Source organism: Elephas maximus, chromosome 20, assembly GCF_024166365.1.
Source record: "Elephas maximus indicus isolate mEleMax1 chromosome 20, mEleMax1 primary haplotype, whole genome shotgun sequence".
NCBI lineage: Eukaryota > Metazoa > Chordata > Mammalia > Proboscidea > Elephantidae > Elephas > Elephas maximus.
In genome coordinates this window covers 24,966,419-24,990,070 of record NC_064838.1, presented here as the reverse complement: position 1 = coordinate 24,990,070, position 23,652 = coordinate 24,966,419, and the positions used below count along the sequence as shown (strand labels likewise).

The window sequence follows — 23,652 nt, the reverse complement described above, 5'->3', positions numbered from 1 at the left end:
ATAGATTATATGTTACAGATCAGTAAAAAAGCAATGTTTCTAAAGATGCTTTTATTCACACTGTACATACACTGTGTGTATGTATTTATTTAATTTATTTATGTAGTTATGTATGTGTGTATGTGTGTTTATTTACATTTCAGAGATTTGTTCTTGTCAATAGCAAAGAAGTAAAAGATATAAAAATTCCCTTAAAATGGAATGTGGATATTTCATGAGGGCTAAAAAATAACAAACAAAATATCCTTCGTATTATTATTTGAAAGGATCCCTGGTGGCATTCAGCTGCTAACCAAAAGTTTGGCGGTTTGAACCTATCGGCTACTCCATGGGAGAAACATGTGGCAGTCTACTTCCGTAAAGATCACAGCCTTGGAAACCCTATGAGTTCTGTCTCTCCTATAGGGTTGCAATGAGTCAGAATCAACTGGATGGCAATGAGTAACGGGTTTATTATTATTTGGTATAAATGAGTGGAAATAACTTGATAATCATGCATATTGCTATCAGTTATGTTAACGTCTGTGCTTTTTTGCATATGTAAATCATCCTCAGTATTGTGCGGAACATACCAGAACAATGAGTGGTCTCCACAAAGACTTTAGAATTTTCTCGTGGTTTCATGTTTGCCGCCTTTTACCAGAGTGAGGAGGTGTCTACCTATTATTGTTGTTGTTAGTTGCCTCGGAGTCACTTCCGGCTCATGGTGACTCCCTGTGTACAGAGTAAAACTGGTCCGTAGAGTTTTCAAGGCTGTGACTTTTCAGAAGCCAGTTACCAGGCCTGTCTTCCAAGGTGTCTCTGGTGGGTTTGAACCACCAACCTTTCAGCTAGTAGTCAAGTGCTTAACCGTTTGCACTACCCAAGGATGACTGTCTATTACAGTTACACCATTAAACAAAAAAACAAACCCTAAAATTGGGTAGGTGAAAGCATTTCAGTGTGTGGTGTTTCTCCTTGATACTCTTTACTGCAGCGTTGATTGAAAACATTCATGTTTTAGAGCAAGGAGTCTGGATGGAATTTATCTCTACGACTAAGAGGTTAAAGATAAGAACCTCATTCAATCAGTAAATATTTATTGAACATATACAATGTCCCTGGAACTATTCTAGATTTGTAGTTTACTGCTGACTAAAACAGATCAAGCTCCTTGCCCTTGTGATACTTCTGTTCCAGAGGAAGGGAAAGATAGACAAGAAACCACAGACATAACATATGAGTAAATTATACAGTTTGTAAGAAGAGAAAAAGTACTACAGAAGAGCAAAAAATGTAGCAGGTTAAGAAGATGAGGAGTACAGAGTAGAATAATGGTTTTTGCTTAGCCCCAGCAAAGAATACTAGAAAGAGGTAGAAAGGTAAGTCAGGGTTATTTCTAAAAACTGAATAGTCTTGCTTGATTATTCCCTTATTTACAGAGAGAACAGAGAAGCTGGGGATCATGTTGTTCTTTACGAAATATCCTAAAATATAGATCTACTTATTCCCATGATAAGAACTAGGACCTTATTAGCAGAAAACATAGCCAAATTACATGCTTGAAATATGCACTCATTCTTTGAGGGAACTAACCACAGTCTGAGTTCACTATCTGAGAACTAAGCAAGCAGTTTCTAAGTTTCTCTGTTAATACTCATATTCTAACAATTGCTAGCAGGCACTAGTATCCTGAGGTCAAATATTTAAGAAAAAATGAAAAGGAATAATTCTTCATTCACCTCAATCCATACATTAACTTTTTTTTTATTATTAGCCTTTTGGGGATGTTGGGGGTTGGGGGCCAGCATCCTCATCTTTTTATTTTAGCAGCAAAAACATTAGTCCAGCTCACAAATCACCGTATTCCACAGAAACTTCCTTTGAGAAACAACATTCCTACCACTGATGTCTTCCAGCGTTTATATTCTGTATTTTAATTATCCCTGGATTTCTCCAAATGTGGAAGATTTATTGCAATGACTTTTTATCCTTCACCATATTTGAATTTTCTGCTGTACTAAAATGATGTGTACTAGCTATACCTTCTTCATTTGAATGAGGTAATTAATTCCCCTCCCCTTTTTTTAATGTACATGCTACTGTATTTTTACACAAATAATGCGTGCATTCTAAGTTTTTTTTTTTTTTTTTTACCAAGCGTAAGTGCACTATGCCATTTTTTTACATGAAAAAATTAGAATAGTGTGCTTACAAAAAATAGCTCTCAAGGGGAGGGTGCGGTTGGCAAAAACGTAGAAAGTACACGTTGTTTGGGTAAAAATGTGGTATTCCTTCACAAACATAAGGCATTCACCTTTTTCAGTATATGGACATTGGCGAATATCTGCTGAAGAAATAACCTTGTTATTAAATATAGCTATAGCACATATCTTAAAAGATTAAATTCACCTCTGCCTTAAAAACATGATGACAATATAATCTCAAGGAAGTAAAGTTTCTCAAAATGTGCCACACTAGTGGGATTTTGACACATCAAGTTGTATCAGTCACATTTCCACTGAGCTCTACAGACAATTGTGGGCATAATGAAACAGACTAGAGACAAGTTGGCAGAAATGTCTTCCAGTGACATAGGTGGGTGTTTATTTTCCTTGGGCTATTTTAAAAAGTTGATATGTAGCAGCTAACTGAAAAAAAAAAAAAAAACTACTTGTTATTAAATATATTTTTTAATAGAAAAGAGGAAAAAGCATCAATTGCTGAATTTCATCATTTGGGCTTAATTAGCTGCTCAATATGCTTTATCTAAACAGTCATTTTTATCATCCGGGAGGTAATGAAATGATAGAAGTGACGTGGCTTCCAGTAAACATACTGCTTTTATGAGCTGAGATTGAATAAAATAAAATAGCAAAGACCGGGAACAGGCACTTCTAATACTAATTATGTCTCTTGGTGATTCTTGGGGACATTTGGATTGATACCAGTTTAAGAGCCTTAAAAATAGAGTAGGCAGTTTTGCCATCCCAAATTGTATGAGCTGATCTGTTTCCTGTGATAGGAATATAATAATGACTCATACGGATGCTATAAATTTATTTTTTCTCTTTAAAAATAACTGCTTATTAAAGTATATTCAAGAGACTGCATTTCACTAGGTATGTGCCCAAAGTTATATAAATAAATGAAAGGATTATGTACTTGGTTGCTTATATATATGTAAAATTTCATACACATTGAGAGTTTCTGAATGAAACTTAACCAAGAAATACACTATCCAGTGTTTTTATCAAAATGCCCATGGTCACAATCACTAAGAAATTTATGAAATTTCAAATAATTTAGGTGCAGGTGTTAACTCTGCCTAATTATTCACAGAATCCCACTGGAAAAGTGGGCACAATATTAATGAGTATGGTAATGCAACTCAAGTAAATTGTGACATCAAATATTTCATGGATACAACATGACGCTGATTCGACTCTATGATAGAGGTCATGATATGCATACAAATCTCCAGTATTTATAAAGCACAAATGAAGATGATAAAATACCTTTTACAACCAGGCTTCCAGTGCTCTTAGCAACCCCAAACTGATTTGTGGCTATGCAAGTATATGATCCAGCATCCGACCTGGTAACATTATATATCTTGAGGCTGCCATCCTCTATGAGAAACACTCTAAAAATAAAATGCATAATTAATGGAAAGTAAGGCTTTTTAAATATTGTTAATTTGAAACCATATATTTTTATTTAAAAACATACCTACAATCCTGGGAGTATTTTGATAATATGAATGTATTCATTTCATATTATTCTGTTCCTAATGTGAGCAACCTCTGAATCTACAGGTTAGAATAAACAGCGTTTTCTTTTATTCTGACACAGTATTGAAAATTATCATACCATAACTTGCATTTATCATTGTTGTTTTCAATGAGTATTACAAATCACATGAATACTTGATACCACAATATCCAGTTGCTTGATGAATAGGAAGCTATTCATCAGAAGCTATTTGCTGTGCTTTTTGAAAAGTCAACTCACTGATGAAAATTGAACTTAGCTTTTTGGAGCAATGCAGGCCAATCTTCACATTGTCTAGCCTGTGGCTTCATACACCCGGTCTTTTTTAGTGCTTTCTGCCACCAAACAACAGGATTTTTTAACCATGACAACTCCATGCTGGTGCTAGTAAGCTAAAGGAAACATCCATGTGATTCCATTGCCAAAGCGTTCATGTATATTACGTGCTCTGTCCCAACAAAAATGGGAAGAGAGGAGTAGAAAAAATGAAGGCTTCAAGGATTAGACTGAACTAAATATTCCTAAAATATATGAAACCATTTAGTATACAAAGAAGGGGTATCAATCTCAGAAGTTCCAGTCTTTCATAAAATGATTCCTATTGAATTTTCTCTGAAATTCAGAAATAGTCAAACACAGACATCAGTATGCCACTATCATTAGGAATACCCCAAGATGTTTTTGGCAAAATCACCATCATCAATTGTTTTAATAAGAAGAGACCATAAGATGGAAAAATAAATGCATTTCCCAATTTCGAGCTCATATATTTTATATATTACAAATTTAATTCCAAACTTTTCAAAACAAAGCTTTAAAAACACTAGTGAATAGTCAAGATTGTACCAGCATAAGTGATAACAACTTAATTTTCAATGATAATGGCTTTAAAGGAAAGAAAGGGCAGACAATTGGCATGTATGCCCTATCTATTAATGCAAAACAAACAGTATTTTTGCATTACAAACCATCTTTATTTCTAATGCATGCATAACTTGAAATGAAGCCAATATTATTAATTACCCAATTTGAAGCACAAAGAATAACAGCCAAATACAATTTGTATGAAACCAGCTTCTGATGTTGGGTTTATTATTAATGACAAATTCCACATACTGTTGTCACGAGTAAAAGGGGACACATCTGGGTTGAGACTGCTCTGTGATAAAAAAAATCCAATGTTTTTCAGAAAGTATCTTGGAGCATTCCCCACAGCAGTCATATGAGACCTTACTTAATTTCTGAAATCTCTAACTTACTAGATTCTAATTTACATTACTAAATTAATCATACCATTACTGACACAGTAGCAAGGATATTTTAGTATGCAGTAAACTTCTGGACAAATAAAATTCTTAATCTGTTTCAATCAGAAGATGCCAATGTGAGAAACATTTGGTTACATTATCTATCTGTACCATTTAGAAATAACTAAGATTTTCAGCAACATACAAAGAGTGAATGTTTGACCTATAAAACACTTTAAATGATAAAAATAATATATCTGCAGATATCTAAAGGCCATCAGACAAATTCCCTGGCTACCAATGTTTATACGTCATATAATTTTGCACTTATCTTTCAGAAAGGGACAATCATATAAACAGTGGTCTAATGTTGTCTGGAGTATTCTGCCCTTTTCTGGCTCATAATAGATGCCCCATAATGTTTATTGAATGAAATTAAAATTAACATCACTGAAATTGATTATTTTTGAAATCTCAACCCATCAGTCAATATTTATAAACTTCTTCAACTGTTTAAAGTGCTGGCAAGGCAAACTAAGACTGAAAAAGTTAAAATCTACCCAAGACTAAATAATTAATACATATCAGAAAATGAATCAAAAGTTATATCTTATTATCTCTAGTATTCATGCTCTATCAGAGGTCATCAGTTTGTTTTACTTGCTGTAAAATCATTCTGCGTGTTCTATGATTTTCGAGAAGTTTCTGTTGAGTCATTAATAGATGCCCCAAAGATGGTCTATGTCCTTGCTACTCAAAATGTGGCCTTACCCCAGGCTACTGAATCAAACTCAGCATTTTAACAAGATCGGTATGTGTAATACAGTTTAAGAAACATTGGTCTATTTATCATCAATCAAACATTAATCTCTACAGATAACCTTTATTTCTACATATTCATCTTGTTTGCCAAATGTCAATTTGTACAAATGTATATGAGAATAAAGAATGTTAGATGTTTTATGGTTATGGAAATAATCAAACTATTGACCGAACTGATTTATCATCCATTAAAATTAAATAATAATATGGAATAATTAAATAATTAAATGCAATTAAAATTAAAATAGATGATTAAAAAAAAATCATTCTCCCTGGTGAACTAGGATATAGAAAAGCAGAGACTGAACCATAGCTAGAGATTTTACGATATGATTAATAGTATGAATTTTTCTCTTTTTGTTAATGAAGGCTGTTAAAATAAAGTAAGAAAAGCTAATCTTGTGACAATGTAGATGAAATCAAACCACCTAAGCCTATCCCTAATTTCATGCAGAATAAGGCAAAATAAAACTGATCATTTCCTCCATCTCTGTCACACATCAAAACATGGCTTAGCAGAAATAATTTAGCAATAATAATAAGATCAAACTGTATCAAGCAATTGACATTTTCAGACAAGGCAGACTACACATGTAAGTTAACAGGAACACTTTAACTGATGGTTTTGGTAACATTCAGAGACAAAGACAAAGATTGACTTTTTCTGTCCTTCCTTTGGAATATTTCAAAGGACACTTTAAAATGGTATCTAGAGGGTTAGAAATGACATAGGAAAAAAGATACTGATATATTCTATTTTTATTCCACATAAGGCTCTCTGGCATTTAAAAAACAAAACACAGCCACAAGTATAGATATGTTTGGCCATCTATAAAGAGGGGGAAACATTCAGGTAATAAAAATGGAAATTTGCATAAGTAATTAGCAAAGAAAATATAGTTGCAGAGGAGAACACAGAAGGCAATAAAACGATTGATTAAATATAAAATATATTTTATACTATAATGCCAAGGTTATATGCTTTTAGACAATAGACCAGAAGAGTATGTATTGAAATATGTGAGCACCATGGAATATGGAAAGGTTTCCAAAATTTCAGTTGTAACTTAAATGCATGCTTCGTAGTGAAGTAAGGCTGAATTGTTTTTTCTTTCTTATTCAGTAAGTATTTACTAAAGGCCTACTATTTCTAAGGCAATACGTTAGATCTTTCAATGGGGGTGTAAAAAATAAATGGTGTTAAATATCCAGGTGCACTTTTCTGTAATGTTAAGACTCAGTCAAAATTTAAGTAGGTTGTAACTATTATTGTGAGCTGTTCTGTGCAGACCCTCTACTAACTATGTAACAAATGTTGACTCATTACATCTCTAAGACAAACCTCTGGGCTAGCTATTATCATCCTCATTTTACAATCCAAGAAACAGGCATGGTAAGAAGCAGTAACTGACTCAAGGTAGAGTAGGGCCAAGATTCTAACCGTATCTTTCTAACTCTTTAGATAAATAAGCACTTACTTGTTTTTTTTTTTTTTTTAGCAAGGGCTCTTTCACTTTAAGCGTCCAAAGTATAATTTACTAATAAACCAAAAAACAGACCCAGTGCCGTCAGGTCGATTCCGACTCATAGCGACCCTATAGGACAGAGTAGAACTGCCCCACAGAGTTTCCAAGGAGCGCCTGGCGGATTCAAACTGCCGACCCTTTGGCTAGCAGCCATAGCACTTAACCACTAGGCCACCAGGATTTCCGATTAGTAAATTATACTTTCCTATTAGTAAATTGGAAACCCTGGTGGCGTAGTGGTTAAGTGCTATGGCTGCTAACCAAGAGGTCGGCAGTTTGAATCCGCCAGGCGCTCCTTGGTAACTCTCTGTGGGGCAGTTCTACTCTGTCCTATAGGGTCGCTATGAGTCGGAATCGACCTGACGGCACTGGGTCTGGTCTGGTCTGGGTATAGTAATTAAGGGCCCTGGTGGCACAGTGGTTAAGTGCTACCGCTGCTAACCAAAAGGTTGGCAGTTTGAATCCACCAAGCGCTCCTTGGAAGCTTTATGGGGCAGTTCTACTCTGTCCTACAGGGTCGCTGTGAGTCAGAATTGACTGGACAGCAACGGGTTTTTGGTTTTTCTCATCTGTTGCAGCCAGTTGTGGTACAGCAGTAGATTCTTGCCTTCCATATGGGAGATTCAGCTTTGATTCCTGGCCAATGAAGTTCATGCACAGCCACTACCCATTTGTGTTGCTATGATGCCGAACAGGTTTTAGAGGAACATCCAGACTAAAAGTTTGGCAGTTTGAACCCACCATCCGTTCCACGGGAGAAAGCTGTGGCTTTAGTCTGTTATGCATGAGCTCATCATGAATTGGGGACCAGCTGGATGGCAGCTACCAACAACGATCCATCTGTCACTGGTTGAGGATGTCCACTGGAGGTATTAGTTCCTTGACACTTCTGTCCTGCCTCAAAGGCCTGTAGTGAGTTTTGGAGGAAGACTGTGTCCTTGACCCGAGAGGTGCAGAAAGCATTCAGTGTCTATAGGAACATTGGGCTTGACCTCTAGGTTGTGCAAGGGAGAGGCAGATGCCCTGACATCATCTGCTATGACCACTGCTCTAAATGCTATAGATTCTATGTAAAATGACTTTTTAAAAAAATGACCAGAGATACATAATTTAGTGAGTCAGAATCAACTCAACGGCAATGGGTTAGGTTTTTTTTGTTTTTTTCATGGCACAGTGGTTAAGAGATTGGCTGCTAACCAAAAGGTCAGCAGTGTGAATCCATCAGCCGCTCCTTGGAAATCCTGTGGGGCAGTTTTACACTGTCATAGAGGTCACTATGAGTGGAAATTGACTCCACCGCAACAGGTCTTGGTTTTATAGTTATTAAGAGCAGCATGAATATGAGAATTATTTAGAGATATTTTAAAAAGGCATTTGTACAGAGTGTCCTTCAATAGTGGAGGTTCTTAACTTGACCTTCAGGGAGTCCAAAAACCTCCTCCAATGTGATGCAATGTTTTCTTGTGTGTGTGCATGTCCACGTTTTCTTAGAATCCTTAGTTTTTGTGAGATCTAAAAGGCAGGCTTAATAGCTCTCTACTTTGGGAGAGTTTTAACCATAGACATCTCAACTTTTTTGCTAATAATAACAATGGCGATGGTGACAAAAAGGCTAAGCATTCTTTTTCTCCTCCTCTTATGGCATGCTATGCAATTAGGTTGTTAGTAGCAGAATGGGTAAGAGCATAAGATTTGGGGTCTAGTTTTCTGTGTCTGAATGTGAGTCCCAGTATTTAATATTTGTGTGACCTGGGCCAAGGTATTTAATAGTCTATGGTTATCAGTCTTCTCATGTATAACATGGGGATGTTAGCACTGTTACAGAGTAATCAGGTTTAAATGACATAAACTATCAGAATGCTCAGCACTGTGCCTGACACCTCCCTATCAGTTAATAAGTAGGTTTTCAATGAACCAGTTACTTTTCCCACCTAAGAACTTTAGGAAGAGTTAACAGCAACAGAGAAAGGAGGAAATATTTTGCCATAGTCCCTTTTGAACAAAGGAGAGCAAGAGGTAATTGTCCAGCTTTTGCAAGGTGCCTAATGCCAGCAAGACTGTCCCCAGCATTAAGTTTCACTGCTTAAGTCCCTTTCTTGAGTTCGTGGAAATTCCTGTCTTTGGTATTTGGCAACGTAATCTTTCCAGGCCAATATGTTCCCATTTCTCTTTTGAGAATGGTAGTAGGCTCATTATGAGAATCAAATTTATTAAATGTTAGTGATTAATCTAATTTTATTCTTTGCTGACATCAGTAGTTAGCCTTTGCTCTTCTCTGTGACTAAGACTATTTCTGGTTCTCACCTTGGTTCTTGCTTGGATTGATGTCAGCACTACGTTTTGAGGTTTTAACTAACCTAACTTTATTAGTCCCTGCATTGTCCAAGTTCTGACTTTTAACTGACCAAGTATGTATGCTTCTTTCTTAACTCTTATACCGTAATATATTCACAGTTCAGTGATAATGCTCTTTCTCTCAAATCTTTTTTCTCAAATATCCATTTAACTGGAATATCTAAACTTTTCTCACAATTAAATAGATTTTGTCCCTGAATAACCAAAGCTTAGTGTTTTATTTAGATGACTAAATCAAAATCTAAGGCATTTGCATTTAAAATGTTATGTAAAAATTAGAATTTAAAGACATTTACATATACAGATATAGTATGATCACTCAACTGATAGAAAAATTAATAGTAGTTGTAAAGTACCACAGTAATCCTCTAATATATTAGACAACACAGGAAGCTCAAAAGGATGGAAGGACTACACAGAGTCATCATACCAAAAAGAACTGGTCGATGTTCAACCATTTCAAGAGGCAGCGTATGATCAGGAACCGGTGGTACTAAAGGAATAAGTCCAAGCTGCACTGAAGGCATTGATGAAAAACAAGGCTTCAGGAACTGACAGGATAGCAATTGAGATGTTTCAACAAACGGATGCAGCCCTGGAAGTGGTCACTCATTTATGGCAAGAAATTTGGAAGACAGCTGCCTAGCCAACTGACTGGAAGAGATCCATATTTACGCCTATTTCCAAGAAAGGTGATCCAACCAAATACAGAAATTATTGAACAATATCATTAATATCACATGCAAATAAAATTTAGTTGAAGATCATCCAAGAGCAGATACAGCAGTATATCGACAGGGAACTTCCAGAAATTCAGGCCGGATTCAGAAGAGGATGTGAAACCAGGGATATCATTGCTGATGTCAGATGGATCTTGGCTGAAAGCAGAGAATACCAGAAAGATGTTTACCTGTGTTTTATTGGCTATGCAAAGGCATTCAACTGTGTGGGTCATAACAAATTATGGATAACATTGAGAAGAATGGGAATTCCAGAACACTTAATTGTGCTCATGAGGAACAGAAAAAGGGTACTGTGTGGTTTAAAGTCAAGAAAAGTGTGCATCAGGATTGAATCCTTTCACCATATGCATTCAGTCTGTATGCTGAGCAAATAATCCGTGAAGGTGGACTGTATGAAGAAGAATAGGGCATCAGGATTGGTGGAAGACTCATTAATGACCTGTGTTATGCAAATGACACAACCTTGATTGCTGAAAGTGAAGAGGACTTGAAGCACTTACTGATGAAGATCAAAGACCACAGCCTTAAATATGGATTGCACCTCAACATAAAGAAAACAAAAATCGTCAAAACTGGACCATTAAGCAACATCATGATAAATGGAGAATATATTGAAGTTGTCAAGGATTTCATTTTACTTGGATCTGCAATCAATGCCCATGGAAGCAGCAGTCAAGAAATCAAACGACACACTGCATTGGGCAAATCTGTTGCAAAAGACCACTTTAAAGTATTGAAAAACAAAGATGTCACCTTGAAGACTAAGATGTGCCTGACTCAAGGCAAGGTATTTTCAATCACATATGCATGCGAAAGCTGGACAATGAATAGACAGAAGAACTGAAGCCTTTGAATTGTGGTGTTGGTGAAGAATATTGAGTATACCATGGACTGCCAAAAGATTGGAAATCCTGGTGGCGTAGTGGTTAAGTGCTATGGCTGTTAACCAAAAGGCCAGCAGTTCGAATCCACCAGGCACTCCTTGGAAACTCTATGGGGCAGTTCTACTCTGTCTTGTAGGGTCATTATGAGTCAGAATCGACTCGATGATTCAAAGAACGAACAAATCTGTCTTGGAAGAAGTACATCCAGAATTCTCCTCAGAAGCAAGGATGGTAAGACTATATCTTACATGCTTTGGACATGTTGTCAGGAGAGATCAGTCCCTGGAGAAGGACATCATAGTTGGTAAAGTACAGGGTCAACAATAAAGAGGAAGATACTCAATGAGATGGACTGACACAGTGACTGCAACAATGGGCTCAAGCATAATGATTGTGAGCACGGTGCAGGACTGGTCAGTGTTTCATCCTGTTGTACATAGGGTCACCGTGAGTTGGAACCGACTGGACAGCACCTAAGAACAACATTCCTCTAATTGCACTATGGGCATAAAAAGGTAAAAATTCATGATAAAAAATCATGCAACTTCAGATGATGTTGATAGAGTTTATAGTGGCATTAACAAATAGAACATGTGAAAAAATGAGCTACCAATACAAGTAAACATTTCAAAATTAACTGGTAAGTTGAAGGCAGACTATACAGAGTAATTGAGCATCCAACATTTCAATCTTCTGACTGCCAGGGAAAGTAGGTAGCGTAAAGGGAAAATACAAGTAATAGATACCCTACCCGTTTGCCTAATTCCGTAAATTATCTTCTACTTGATGGGCTTTTGAGAATAAAACACCAACAAGGTATTATATCACATAAAATTTACTTGAGTGCTCTTTTCCTCGAACAGGTGTGTCATTCTAAGTAAGAAACCATATAAAGACTAGTGGGAAATGTTTTAACTTTTGCTTTCCTGGACTGCTTGCTGTGATAATTGTTTACTATTAACTTTATAAATATATTGTTGTTGTTGTTGTTGGGTTCCATTGACTGGATTCCAATTCATAGAGACCACATGTGACATAGTAGAGCTACCCTTGGTGTTTTCCTTGATGTTGCAGTGGTGAAGAGCTCAGCTGCTAGCCAAGAGATCAGCAGTTCAAATCCACCAGCCGCTCCTTGAAAACTCTATGGGGCAGTTCAGCTCTGTCCTGTAGAGGCAATATGAGTTGGAATTGACTTGACAATAGGTTTTTGTTTTTTTTTTAAATCTTTACAGAAGCAGATCGCCAGGTCTTTCTCCTGTAGAGCTGCAGGTGGTTTCAAAGCCAACCTTCTGGTTAGCAGCTGAAGGCTTAACCCTTTGTGGCACACGGGCTCCTTTATAAGTATAATAGAGATTAACTTTCACATATATTTTATCACTATAACTACTCTAATATATATTCCATTTTTAATTTACCTCCATATGAGGTAAATCCATGTGTTTAGATTCCAAAATGTGAATAGAAAATGAAGGACCTCCTTTTTTTGTTATACACCATAGCCTATCACAAAGTTTGCTAATTAAGATTAGCAATAGCTAAATTTCTTAAACTATGAAAAATTAGGACATTAGGCAATTATAATTTCTTATTGCTGAAACTAGAGCAATACTTCTATTTTTATAGTTAGAGTATTAACTGGAGTATTGCTTCCAGTTCTGTCTAAAGATAATACTGCAGACCATGAAATTTTAATTGACTGTCTAATTTTACTGATATCTGGAAAATGTAAAATAGATTGGATTGAAATGAGTTAGATAAGAAGTAGAAAAATGTGTATAAATTTTGACTCTTCACTTAGAGGCTTTAGGTAAAATGTCCCACTGGAATCTGTTTTAGATCAAATATTGATATTACATTTTAATAATTTCTGTACCTAATTATCATAGTTAAAGCATAATATCTGTGCTAATCCCAACGTCATTTAAGAAGCTGTCTTTTAAAAAAAATTCCTAATTTTAACGAGGTACAAAACATGACTGACATGATCTACAAACAAGTAAATATCAAAGCTTGGTCTTTTACATCAGGGCAAAGGGTGTCCTTTCCATCTCTTTCTGTCAATAACTTTAAATGACATTGATGGCAATCATACACAGAAAATATCTCACAGCTCTGGCCAAGCCAAATTTAAAGTTTATGTCAACAGGATTCATAAAAACCAAATTCATCATCCCTTAAAAGATCACCGGAGTAGTAAAAAGGAGAAAAGCCACGAGAGAGAGAGTAAAAATGAAGTGCTATCTGGAGAGAGAGAAATGATTGACTGGGCCACCTAAAATAAATTCAGCCTAAATGCTGTAGATTATTTTCAGCAAAGCATATTGATTATCATTTTTAATCAGTTCTAAGCAAAAGGAAACACATACCAGAAAATCCAGGAAATTTTATGGAAGAAATTCTTACATATTTTATTCATCTCTTGTATTTTGTCTGCCATTTGGGAAAGAACATAATTACTCTGTTCAGGAAAGAGGTGTGTGAGTCCCAAAGAGGAAACAAGTGTTTCATAATTTGAAAGTCTTAGAGTACACCCTTTCACAGACTGTTCAATATAAAAGCCTGAGTCTATTCCCCTAGTACCAAGCGCAGCCATTTAACTCCATTCTGCTTATCGGAATCCCATCCATCCTACTAAGCCTCGCTGATCCCCACTGTTTTAAAGACACCTTATGTACATCCTGTGGTGTAGTGGTTAAGTGCTAAGGCTGCTAACCAAAGGGTTGGCAGTTCGAACCCGCCAGGTGCTCCTTGGAAACTCTATGGGGGAGTTCTACTCTGTCCTATAGGGTCGCTATGAGTCAGAATCGACTCGATGTCACTACGTTTGGGTTTTTTTTTTTTATTTTTTTTATGTACATGCATGCTTAGGTTCTTTGGCATTATTGGCTGTCAGAAGGCCCAGAAAATACACTCAACACATCCCCTAGCAAAGGGCCAGCCAGGCAGGTAAATCTGTCCTTGTTTCCTTCCAAAGACTTTTCCTAAGTAGTTTCTTTGTCTAGCCTTTCTGGGGACAGTCTGTGTGATGACTGCTTCAGCCTAGATGCCAAGCTACACACTGTGTGTCTTTGTGACCTGGAGTGAGACAGTGGCCAGTGCAGTAAGATGTCGCTTCGTACTGCTTCCCATCCTTTCCTGCCCCACACTTGCTGCCCAATGATTGGACACCCCAGAGAAGTGGTACTTAGCTCTGTTACCTAGGGAATCAGGCTCAGATATGCACACTTGGCTATCAACACCCCTTGGCATCTCATGCACAATACTCTCTCCCAGCACTACCGTGCACAGTACTCCCTGCCCTCTGAAATATTAGAGATTAATTATTGTTTTCACAGGCTGGCAAACTGAGCTGCAGGGAGGGTAACTTATTTAACCACAGCCAATATGGAGGTCTCCTGATCCTGTAGCAGTGTGTTTCCCGCTGAATCATGTTGCTTGTATTTTTAGTTTTCTTTTTAGATGAGTCTTAGCTGTCCATATAGAATGTAAAAGCCAAGTCTTTTGAGTGAGTTGGTATAGAGTTTTTAAAACCGTAAACTCTAAAGTCACATTGCTTTGGATATGGATCTGGCTCCTCCTTTTTGGCTGTTACCTTGGGAGAACTTGCTTGATTTCTATGTAAACTTCATATATAAAATGGGGATAAAAATGGAAATAATATGATCCATTTGTTTTGAGGATGAAATGAAGAAATATGTGTATGCATGTTTAAAAAACATATATATATATATAAAATGCTGAACATACTGCCTAGTGGATAATAGGTGCTCAAAAAATAATAGCTATTATTCTTTACCTCTTTGTATTCTCCAAGAATACCTGCAATTAGCAGGTACTTAATAAGTATGCATTTTATAATTGTGCTTACTCTTGAATCTTTACTCTTTTCGTTCTAGACAAGAATTTATATTGTTTAATATTCTCAATAAATTCAGTAACTAACAAAGTCATTTAGTCAAGTAACCATTTTGTTTTTAAAACAAGTTAGTTTAAGGTATAAACAAAGTAGTTATTTGACAAAGTGAATTTCTGTTAGTTTGCCGATGCCTAATAAAGTGTATACAAGTTGAGGCCAAGAAATACGTTCACGTCGCCAAGATGGACTTCAGTGTATTCAGCTAATCTTAATCGCTCCTTCATAACATTGCAATCGTGAGACTACATGTTGCCTAAAATATCATAATAAATCCTTTTTAATTATTATGATAATATGGATCCTGTGGAGGTATTTGTAAACATTTAATGGATTCACAAAAAATGTGGCAATAATATCTGTTGTATTTTGTCAACTTCCTTAGTATTTCTTTGGACCACTGTATTGAGTCACATTAAGCACTGTGATCAAATGCATATGGATAGTGGGGCAGGGGGTGAGGGAGAAAAAAATAAACAAAAATGAAAACTTGTATGAAGAAATAAAAGAGTTGGTAGCATAAATAAATTAAATTTTGCTATGTTTTGTCAGAAAACATGTTTTTCTCAGGTGCCTAAGGGGAAAAAGAGTCATGTACGGGTGACTTTAGGAGACCTGGTGGCACAATGGTTAAAACACTTGGCTGCTAACCAAAAGCTCAGTGGTTCGAACACAGCTGCTGCTCCGTGGGAGAAAGATGTAGCAATCTGCTTCCATAAAGATTTACAGCCTTAGAAATCCGATGAGGCAGTTACTCTGACCTAGCGCATCGTTATGAGTTGGAATTGCCTCTTTGGCAGTGGGTTTTGTTTTTGGTTTTTATGAGTGCCTTTCAATTGTTTTGTTTCACCTCTCTCAAAAGGCTAGAGGAATATATATATTTTAAACAGATTAAATAGTTAAGGATATGCCTCCCATAAACTGGTTATTTGAAAAAAATTCAGGGTCTTTATGCGGCTAACTGAAAGAATTTAATTAGCGAAGTGTTGCCTAGAAGTTTTACCTAAAGATTAGAGATAGATTCAAATACATTTTTAATTAAAAAAAAAAAAAAAAAATTTGCTATTGAGGCAACTCTGACTCAAGGTGACCCTATAGAACAGAATAGAACTGCCCCATAAGTTTTCCAAGGCTATAAATCTTTATGGAAGCAGACTGCCACATCTTTCTCCCACAGAGCAACTAGTGAGTTTGAAATGCTGACCTTTTGGTTAGTAGCAGAGAGCTTAAGCACTGTGCCACCAGAACTCCTCATTTTTAATTCAAATGTAAATAAAAACATTACTGCTGCCAATGTCTAATTTTTCCAGATTCCTGGTTTCTGCAGTTATCATGTTTTCCTAATTTGTAATTACTGATACAAACAACTAAATGCTTCAAAGTTAAGTCTTTGTTTCAACTGGCCTAAAATCCTAAGCAGAAATTAAGCATCAGATATTCAGACTTGAGAATTCATCAAAATGTATCTCCTTGTTTACTATACACAAATAACTTAAGTGCCAGCTTTGCAGTGAGTAGGATATCACACAAACACAGATTCAGGGTGACTGAATTATGACGCAAATTAGAAGATGATAGATAAGACCAGTTGCTAAATAACAATTATTTGGTGTCATGATGTGTCTTTATTCCAATGGCACGCCAATGAGCGTGCTGCTAGGCTGATCCTATAAAATGTTAGGGAAATGGATTTAACATTAACAAAACAGCATCAGATGGAAAGCTTAGCTAAATTAATCCAGTGAAATAGGCCTACGAGGAATATTTAGCTGTTGAGTAGAAGGAGGGAAAGATAAAGAAAAGTGTCTCCATTTGCTGCAGTATTTTGGGATGCCTCAGAAAGCACAAAAGGAAATTAATATAGATTCATATGCTAACATGCCTTACAGCCCAAACAAGCCAAAAGAAAATGATGGGAAATTATAAAGTTGGCAAAGGACAAAAAAGTTTGTGAATGTTGGATTTAAAGGAAATAAAGAATACATGTATGCTCTCAAAAGAACTAGAGGAGAACCGATTGAGAATACAATGGAAGAGAACAGAAATAGAAGTTTGAAGATTGTGAGGCCATTTGGGCTATGTTTTCCATTACATTTACGATGATAAGCCCATTGTGTGATTTCCTGAGGGCTTTGAATTTTTGCAACTGTGAAGTTGTATCTGCACAAACTTCGAGACAGATGAGATTCAAATGCAGCCAGGTGACTTTGAACTACTTACTTTATCCCAAGGGTCCTCGGTTTTCCGGTTTTCCTCACGTGTGTAAAAGTGAGGGAGTCAAGCTGGAACCTGATTGTCATTCCTTTTCACTCTAGTTCTCTGGAATTCAGTGACTTCTGGGCTTGCTTATCTGGGGAACCCTTCTCCCTGCTGTCTTGTACATGGTATTGTTCTGAATCCTCTTTGGCTACTGAATTATTGTGTTCCTCAGGGCCTGCAAAACTATTGTGACAAACACAGCTGCAAATGGGAGACCACCTTGGATATGATCCTTGTCTACTAACCCTAACTCTTTCTTTTTCTCAATTATAATACACATTTTCATACTTAGAACAATTCCTTTCTGGAGATTAAGGATTTTAACTCTGTTTATTGAATTTGATTATGTCACCAACCATTATATTGTCTGTTACTAGAAATCGAATCAGTCATTTAAACATTGTGGATACAGAATGTGAAGCCTCTAAAGGACTGATCACTTAATTTTATTTTTGTGGATTAACACAGTATCAGTATTTTGACAATATACACACTTATCCTATAGTTCTTATTGATATAAAAAAAAGAGATTGACTACCTATATCACTGTTGATTTCAGATGAACTTTTAGCCTTTAGTGGCATAGATGGACACTTAAAGTATATCAGAAGCTAATTAAGGGCCTACAAGTATGGTGTTTCAGATTAAATGTGCTTTGGAGTCAGAGTTTCCTGGATTTGAATGTTTCTCAGTCTCTTAGCTAGTGAGACTGTGTGTGTGATACTTAACCTCTTAAGCTTTAGTTTTACCTAATTAAAAAAAATCTGAATAACATACCCATGGATATGTTGTGAAAATAAACAGTATCTGCCCATGACAGATTCTCTATAAAAGGATAGTATTACCATCATTATTATGATGCTATGATGAGACTCAGGATGAGGTATGGGGTGAAGAGATTTCTGGTTGTATTTGTTCATTTGAGATAACCCGTTGAAACCAAACCCATTGCTGTTGATTTTGACTCATAGCAACCCTATAGTACAGAGTAGAATTGCCCCATAGGGTTTCTAAGGAGTGGCTGGTGGATTCAAACAACCAACCTTTGGTTAGCAGCCAAGCTCTTAACCACTGTGCCACCAGGGCTCATAATTTGAGATGATGACTTAGAATTAAAAAAGAGAAAAGTAATTTATTAACTAAATCCCAATATTCTTTGAGTAGTCAGTCAGTCGTTGGATAATGAATGAAATTATTTCAGTCTCCTCAAATAACTCAGAGGAATTATGGGGAAAATGCATCACCTGTTGATGAAGGGGAAACTCTGGTGACTAGTGGTTAAGTGCTACGGCTGCTAACCGAGAGGTCAGCAGTTCGAATCAGCCAGGCACTCCTTGGAAACGCTATCGATCGGGCAGTTCTACTCTGTCCTATAGGGTGACTATTAGTCGGAATCAACTTGACAGCAGTGGGTTTTTGGTATTGATGAAGGACAGATTATACGTAAACTTTGAAGTTGCACTAAGTATGACACCAGATATGGAGTGAGAGAGTCATGTAATAAACCTGCACCTCCTTCTCTTCTGGGAAAAATGCCTACCCAGCCTTCAAGTACTAGCATAGTTGCCTCCAGCTTTCTGGCTCAGTTGCCTCCAGCTTGCTGGGGTTTTCTAGACTCCTCCTGTAAACCAAGATAGTAAATCAGCCATCAATGTCTTCACACCTCATGGTGACACCTGCTCCACTGTGCTGCAGCTGCTGACCTGTCTGCCTCCCCTTTGAGACACTGAACTCATTCAAATTTGTAAACCCAGAATCTTTCACAAGGCCTGTCAAATTGGTTTCCAACTGTGTTTATAAATAAATGAATAGTTGGACAAGTCACACTTGAGAGTTAAATTTGTCACTCCAAATCAGTAGTTCTCACACCATGCTCTCAGGAGATCTAGGAGATTCTTAGGGCACAAGATGGACAGCTTGCTAGTGAGAGGAAGTGAGGAGGACGTGGAATGAGGCTCTGGGTCTCCCACCATGATTTTAGCCAGACTTGTTATACTTATCTTTTTTATGAAATGTGTTTTTATCAAAAAAAAAAAATTAGTAAAATAAAAATTCCATTGCAGAAAAGAACAAGGAAATTTTGAAAATACTGTTATGACAGCCTTGCTCCTCATTTGAAGATATTAGCAAGACCAACTTCCACATAAATCATCCAGTTTTTAGTTTTACAACTAGATTGTGATTCCTATTGAGACAGGATACTATCTGTACCTATTTATTTGTTTGTTTATTTACTTATTTATTTTGATATGTCTGCTGGCATTTATAAGATGGTGTGGATCAAATACCTGCCGAGCAACCATTTCTTTTTAAGTAAAGAACATTATGCTTTAAGCATATCAAATAATCTTTTGTTTATCCAAAAATAAGACCAAAAACAAAAGGTCATTTGTATTAAATTACACCAATAATTGACCTTTCCTGGCTACAAATTATTGCTGTTGAATATTTATGTAAAATTTCAAAGATATAATATCACTCAGAAATTAGAAACAACACTGCTTAGGAAACACTGAACTGCTGTTACAGGTGTTGGAAACAGTTCATGGTGATGGTTGCAGAACGTGACGAATACTATAAATGTCACTAAATTGTATATGTGAAGAATGTTGAAATGGCGAATATTTTGTTGATGTTGTTGCTGTTAGGTGCCATTGAGTTGATTTTTTGACTCACAACAACCCCACGTGACAGAGTAGAACCACCCCATAGGGTTTTCTAGGCTATAATCTTTATGGAAGCAGATCACCAGGTCCTTCTCTCCTGGAGCCACTGGGTGGATTCGAACTGCCAACCTTTTGTTTAGCAGCCAAGCACTTAACCATTGCAACACCAGGGCTTCTTACTTTTTTGTTACGTGTGTATATATATATATTTATATATACATGGATAGATAGATAGATAGATAAAGATATATGCATATAAACATCTACACAGAGGTGCACGATTTTGTTTTTGCTTTAAGCTCCAATGTGGCATGACATGGCATTCTTGGATCTTGTCTTTATTTAAAATTTTTATACTTTGTTCATCATGTATTTTGTATTAATTTTTATTTTTAAAACATCACATTGGATATTATTAACCCTGAAAAAGAAAAAGTAGAAGCAAGTACTAAAAGTAAGTGGGGGTTGTTCCAAGGTCAACGTATTTATATTTCCAAAATGTAAATAAGTGTACATATGGATGGACCTAATCAGTGTTTCTCTGTGTGATACTCAAAAGCCTGTTTCTCTGTGTGATACTCAAAAGCCTGACGTTATTTTGGGGACAGAGGGAGTGAAGAGAGGCTTATACTAAAAATGTGGATTCCACAGATCTATTCCACACATACTGAATCAAAATCCTGGGCACAGGCCTGGGCACTGCATTTTTTATAAGAATCTTATGCATGGTAAAATTTAAAACCTACTGACAGAGACTGTGAATTCACAGAGCCTCTACAAGGAAGCTAATTTTTTTTTTTTTTTTCTGTTACAGGATGCAACGCAATAGTCTGTAAGACAATATTACGGCTGCTAACCAAAGGGTTGGCAGTTCAAATCTGCGAGGCGCTCCTTGGAAACTCTACGGGGCAGTTCTACTCTGTCCTATAGGGTCACTACGAGTCGGAATCGACTCCACGGCACTGGATTTTGGTTTTCTACAAGGAAGCTAATTTTTTTTTTTTTTTTCTGTTATAGGATACAACACAATAGTCTGTAAGACAATATTATTTGTTTAGTGAACTTTTTTTTTTTTTTTTGCTTTGGCGTATTTGCCTTTGTTTTAAGGCCACAGGATGCGATTACCCATCATTATAACATTGAAATAGGGAACCACAACAATAATAATCCAACACAAAGCAGCAGTGTCGAAGAGCACACACCCCACTGGGCAGGCTGCGTTTAAAGTCAGGCTTTACATCTTTAATGAGCTGGAGCTCTGTCAGACCAAGACAGGCAGGTAGTTCCCCACTCATTGTGTGAAAGGGTCAGTGTTCCAGACCGGTGGAGCCAGTGAGCATAAAGAAAGAAGGATTGAATGGCAAGGGGAAAGAATGAGGGCAAGACTGACAGGGGCACACACAGGTTTTTAGCTTGTTACATCTTCGTGTGACACAGGCAAGAGTATCAGATGGCTCTTGACATCTTCAGCATGTATTCCCTCAGAAAGTCTCACCTTAACAAGGCTCTCAGGAGTTGAGTAGGAACAATTTTAAATTTTATTACAAAGAGGCAGCACAGAAGGGAGGTTGTAATAAGCCTGACATTATGCAGACTGTCATTTTTCCTTAAACATGGGAACATATGGTTCATTTGCCTATTTGATACTCATGCTACCTGATGTACTAAACACTATTACATTAAGTAGTTGGTGATACAAAATAAAATTAGGTTTATTTGCTTGTTCCATTAGGAAACTCTGCAAGGAGGAGGAAGGGATAGAGAAGGCTGCTTCCCAGTTGTTGCATAATGGCTAACAATGCAATGAAAGGCATGGGTGCAAAGAATATTTTATTAAGACTGCCATTAGGGATAAAAGTAAAAGACAAAGGAGAAGTGATGAAGGAGCAGATATTGTGAGATATATAAAGAAAGGTCAAACAGGGAAGGAGCATCATGTAATTGGCCCCTTGCATTCAGGCGTTCTCACGGTAAGATGGCCGTGAGAAGGCTCCAGAGACAAAGTGTGATGGTAGCTAAGTGTTGTCCAATGGGCTCTGTAGCCACAGGAACTATGTTGCAGAGGAAGTTTTGCAGGAGAAGAATGAAGGCAATCTAATCTTTACTCTGTTCCTTGTCTTCATTAGGCACTATGCTGAGTTTGGAAACCTTGTTGGCGTAGTGGTTAAGTGCTACGGCTGCTACCCAAAGGGTCGGCAGTTTGAATGCGCTAGGCGCTCCTTGAAAACTCTGTAGGGCAGTTCTAATCTGTCTTATAGGGTTGCTATGAGTCAGAATCAACTCAACGGCACTGGTTTTTTTTTTTTTTTTTTTGGTTATGCTAAGGGTTTTCAAGCAGGGTATCATATTTGGTCCCCCTAAGGTACCTTCTTACCCATAAATCAAAGAAGACTGAAAGATCAAGTGATGCACTCTCTTAATAGTTATCAATTCTTTCTTTGCACAGAAACCACCCTGTTTCTCTCTTCCTTCTCCTTCTTCTATCTTTGCCTCCCCTTTTCACTTGCCCTGCCATCTTTCCGCTCTCTTCCTGACCTTTCCCACAATGAAATATTGTGTCCAAGAGGAAATTCTTGGGGTGTTGGGGTGCCAGGTAGATGAATGCAAGTGGGGTGGGCCCACTACGGATACTGTGCTTGAAGACAAGAATATTGAAAGTCCACAGGTAATAGACTCCATGGCACCTAAGGTGTTCACATGTTCCACAAGGAACATGTATTTTGCCAAGTGCCTGAAGCGACCCAGTGTTTAATGGTGGCATCATCATATGATAAAGCAAACAGAATCCACGAATTGATCAGGCCTTTTTTCTGCCTCTATCTATCTATCTATCTGTCTGTCTGTCTGTCTGTCTATATATCTATCATCTACCTATCTTGCTATCTGGCTTTCAGTTTTGCTATCTTGCTATCTATCTACCTTGCTGTCTATCTACCTTGCTATCTATCTACCTATAACCCTGAGTAGGTGGAGATAATGTAATTGTTTCCAGAGAGTTCCACAGTCCTCTGAGTTCAAGTCTGTGCAATATTATCACATTCAGAGGCCAAGGCCAACTAACAACAGTAAAATCTCTAAGACTGCGCGGGTTTGATTCTTCATGAATTTTGAAGTGTCTTTGTATTTAGCTTGTTGAGATTACCAGGGTAAAAGTTGTACAAACAAGACCATATACAGTATGACAATTCTATTCAGTGGACATGTATCTGAATGTGAAAAATTATGCTTTAATTTTTTGAGCTATGAAAAGTTCCTTATATACTACATGGCATATAGGAGGTGCTTAAAATGTTTGTTTTTATTATTAATAACAACTTGTTGTCATTGTTGTAACTGGGTTATTATTATTATTTGGAAAATGAGGGAGAAATGTGGTGAATTACACATGAATTCAATTGCTAATCTTTAAATAACAGGAAAAATTGCTTTCCCTCCATTTCTTTATTTTTATTGTTCAGAGCTTGTATGTCTACTAGGATCAATG

General features: G+C 36.8%; 1 protein-coding gene across 4 annotated transcripts in view; it reads right to left on the bottom strand.

The window, feature by feature from the left end:
• Positions 1 to 23,652, bottom strand: part of CNTN6 (contactin 6) — a 230,578-nt gene that overhangs the window by 63,329 nt on the left and 143,597 nt on the right. For all 4 annotated transcript variants that reach the window (XM_049863033.1, XM_049863034.1, XM_049863036.1 and 1 more), the window contains one exon: positions 3,498 to 3,625. In XM_049863033.1, coding sequence (XP_049718990.1) covers positions 3,498 to 3,625 — 128 coding nt within the window. The remainder of the gene's footprint in view (positions 1 to 3,497; positions 3,626 to 23,652) is intronic.